The sequence below is a fragment of the Manis javanica genome, chromosome 11 (assembly GCF_040802235.1).
Source record: "Manis javanica isolate MJ-LG chromosome 11, MJ_LKY, whole genome shotgun sequence".
Taxonomy (NCBI): domain Eukaryota; kingdom Metazoa; phylum Chordata; class Mammalia; order Pholidota; family Manidae; genus Manis; species Manis javanica.
Genome location: NC_133166.1, coordinates 105,561,324 through 105,564,813, shown reverse-complemented (window position 1 = coordinate 105,564,813; position 3,490 = coordinate 105,561,324). Strand labels below are relative to the sequence as shown.

Here is a 3,490-nt window from a genome sequence, read left to right as displayed (position 1 = left end):
TTCTTGGTACCTCCGTTGCTCCCAGGTTGAAGTGATTCCTTTAAGCCACTGGTAAGGACCACTTCCTGTACAAAGTGCTTAAAGCCTGAGTGTGTAAACCACAGGGAGGCGAGCTCCGCCCCCCAAAGCAGAGCCACCTCCCAGGACAGGAGGCACCTTCTGGAGAAGAGGCAGCTACAGAGGGTGCGTCCCCAGGAATACATCCCTCAGTCTCAGCCTTAGGGCCCTTCCTTGAAGGACCACTGAGGCTGTGTCTTCTGGAGTCACAGTATCTCCCCATCCAGGCTGCAGATTTCAGGTAGGGCCACGAATTAGGAAAGATGGGGAGAGGGGAGGGATGCTCCAGGCACTGGGTCTCGTGGGCAAAGACTCACTCAGCAAACAGTGTGGTCACTGCCCTTTGTGGGGCATCTTCATTTTGAGATAGGCATGAAATGGTAACGGCCAGACCCCACCCTACCCCACCACCTCCAGGGCTAACACCACTGCGGGGGCAAGAGGGAAGGAGGTGGGGGAACACGTGTGCAAAGAGAAGCCTGGACAGGTGGGGGTCCCAGAAGGACCTAAGCAGCAGGAGACCCCCAGGTGCGGGCCACAGGCCCATCAGCCACCCCCTCCCCACCAAGGTGAGTCCTGAGGCAATCTCAGGGCTGTTCCTCTCCTGGGTACCACGCTGGTGTCCTGAGTCCTGAGGCACCGGGTCAGTGCTCCACAGGGGAATGCCCTCCTCCGGGCACGGCACCACGCCAGGGAGGAGCAGTAGTCTGCAGGACAAATGGCAGGGCCACTGCGGGCAGGGGCTTTGAGGCCAGCCCTCCATCATGACTGATGAGGCAGGCCTGTGGCCAGAAGACCAGAGCTGGTACATCCTGAGAGTCGATTACGTCCAGGGACTGAATCTTCATCCTCAGCCCTGTGTGGCCTTCTGCCCTCCTCCCAGACCCCATCCATTCCTTCAGCTGCAATGCCTCCTCCACAGACCACGGCTTCTGCCTTGCCACATGGAGCAGGGTGGTGCCCCTATGAGCCCAAAGGCACAGGGATGCTGGCAAGAGAGAACAGCAGTTAGGGTCGGGGTGGCACCGGGGTAACAAGTATCCACTACGAGCTGTTTTACACCAGAGCTTCCTGAAGTTCTCCACATGGAGAGAAATGGGGCTTGCTTCCTCGCAGCCCCCTGCGGCCTGAGGGGTCGGTGCGGATCATTCTCAGCACAGCACGTGTGCCTTAGCCCAGCCTCTCCAGCATGAGGGGGACTTAGGAGGGCCGAGGGGTGCATGGCACCAGGTAGGGCCCCCAGGATCCCTGCGATGCTGCTTGTCAAGGTGGACAAGCTGCACAGCAGGGAGACTGAGGTAGCGTGGGAGAAGGGGGCAAGGGGAATACAGGTTTCCACCAGAGAGACTAAAACTGGAGTGATACAAATCCTTCCTCAGCCCTGTTCCTAGTTTCCACGGGGAAGGAGTGGCATCTGGGGAAGAGGGCACAGGGCTGGGAGCCAGGGCTTCTAGGTTCTATTCCTGGTCCCTCCCCTGGGCCTTCCTGACCACACGTCCGTCCCTCACCCCTGCCCCACTGCTCAAAGGGATTAAGACATCACAAATAGCAAATTATGGCCCCATCCCGCACCCATCTATCCACCCTGCCCTATGCCCAGCCCTCCTCCAGTCTCTCCTTCTTTGGCCCAGTCGGGCATTGGCTGGCACTCAGGGGCAGGCAGCCCACCTCCTTGGCATCGGTGGCCTGGCCTCTGGACTGATCTGCCCACCCTCCAGCTCTCCTGGGGTGCCAGCAGCTCAGCTCAGGACCCACAACCTGTGGTCAAGGCTGGGTGGTGAAGCCGCCGGCCCTGCCAGGCCGAGCACCCCCATCCCCCCACTGAGGCCCCAGCTCGAGGGCAGGGACACTTGGGTTCCGTTCCCAATACCTGAAGAGAGGGAAGCTGAGGGAGGCTGTTTTTCTGCCCTGCTTCCAGCTCAAGCTCTTCTCTGAGGAGGGCTCCTCCTAGCAGAGGAAAGGGGCAAACTTAGGTTCATCCCACCCTCGGTTCTTTCCAGCTCCAAGAAGGCCACAGCCCAGGAGCCCTGCCCTGGGTCAGGGCAGAGGCCCAGCCGCTGAGGGGAGCTGCAGGCCAGCCTCCCTGTCCCTGCAGCAGGGCGGAAACAACGTGGGGGAAGGCCCACCCACCTTACCAGTGGTCCTTACCAGGTCTCAGACACCTGGACCACATTCAGACCCTCCTGCCTGGCACTCCCTGGGGAAAGTCCAGCCCTGGCCTGGGCCCAGGCCTCCCATGCTGCCTCTGGAAACCCTGTTGGCCCTAGGATGGCCCACCTTTGAAGCACAAAGTGGTGGGAGTCCCCAGTTCTCTAGGTACAGGAAGGAGGTGAAGGGAGGAAGGAGGGAAGGAGGGCCCCATACCCTGGGCGCTTACCTGACCTCTGGGCCCTGCGTGCACCTCGGCGGGGGGCATGAGGGTTAAGACAGTGAGCCTGGCGGTTTAGGACACAAGGGTCCCAGCCCCGAGGCTCTGCCGGGCCCGCACTGTCTGGATGGCCTGCTGGTTTTTGAACTTGACCAAGCCGAGGGTGATCTGCGCGTTCCAGCCAGGATCCTCGAGGGGGCAGCGGAAGTCGATCTCGCCGCCGCCCTCGGTCACCAGCGTGAAGTAGATGTGGCGCCCGGTGCTCTCCACGCATTCCACGGCCTTGATGCGGGCGAAGCTGAGCTCCTTGGGCCGGCCGCCCGCGCCCTTGGCCTCGAAGAGCTGCAGCCCGCGCTCCGTGAGCACGCAGCGCTTCCGCTTCCAGAGCTGCAGCAGCCCGCCGCTGCGCTTCTCCAGCACGCCCTCCTTGAGCACGGTCGCCGCGGCCGTCATGGGCGCCCGGGGTCTCGGGAGAGCTGCGCGCAGCGCGGATTCCGGCGCCCTGCCCGTCTGCGCCCCGGCTGCCCGGGGCGCCCGCCGCCTGGTCCTCGGGACTCCGCTGCCTCGGCGGCGGGCGCAGGTGCCCACCGCCCGCTCAGCACCCCCGGGGCTCCCCTGCCCCGCCGCTGCGTGGTGCCTCCGCGGCTTCCCGGCTGACAGCCCGGCTGCCCGCTCGCGCTGCGCCCGCTCGCTGGCTCCCTGGGCTCGGTGTGCGCGCAGGGCGGCAGCTCGCGGGATGTGCCCTTACATGTTCCGCCGCTCGCCTGCTGCGCCGCCCGCCGCGCATTCCTGCCCCGGCCGGCCCTCCCCTCCGCGTCGCGCACCCGCCCGGACGGGGCCCGGGGGCGGGGCCGCCGCCACCCACCCGAGGGACTGGGCGCCGGGCGGGCAGGGCAGGGCCGAGCAGGGGGCTGCTCAGCCAACTGACCAAGCCTCCGGCGTCGGGTCTGCGCTCCTAGGAGCCGCAGCTCCTCCAGTCCCGGGACGCCGGGCAGGCGGTGCGGGGAGCGGGAGAGAGGCAGAAGCGCCTCCTAGACGAGAGGCTCGCTGTTGGTGGGAGAGCGT

General features: G+C 64.9%; 1 protein-coding gene across 2 annotated transcripts; it reads right to left on the bottom strand.

Annotated features, from left to right (window-relative positions):
- Positions 1-382: 382 nt before the first annotated feature.
- On the bottom strand, positions 383-3,263 carry PHLDA3 (pleckstrin homology like domain family A member 3). 2 transcript variants are annotated; one of them, XM_017673621.3, is made up of 3 exons: positions 2,435-3,263; positions 1,928-2,004; positions 383-1,045 (listed from the first exon to the last, which is right to left on the bottom strand). In XM_017673621.3, exon 1 carries the CDS (start codon positions 2,876-2,878, stop codon positions 2,501-2,503), a length of 378 nt encoding a protein of 125 aa, XP_017529110.1. In that variant the 5' UTR covers positions 2,879-3,263; the 3' UTR covers positions 383-1,045; positions 1,928-2,004; positions 2,435-2,500. The 2 variants fall into 2 exon arrangements, with proteins under 2 accessions (XP_017529110.1, XP_017529111.1); XM_017673622.3 differs by lacking the exon at positions 1,928-2,004 and having other exon boundaries at positions 2,435-3,257.
- Between the last annotated feature and the right edge of the window lie 227 nt (positions 3,264-3,490).

Excerpts from the sequence above, each read along its gene's own strand:
- PHLDA3 (XM_017673621.3), bottom strand. The coding sequence starts at position 2,878 with ATGACGGCCGCGGCGACCGTGCTCAAGGAGGGCGTGCTGGAGAAGCGC.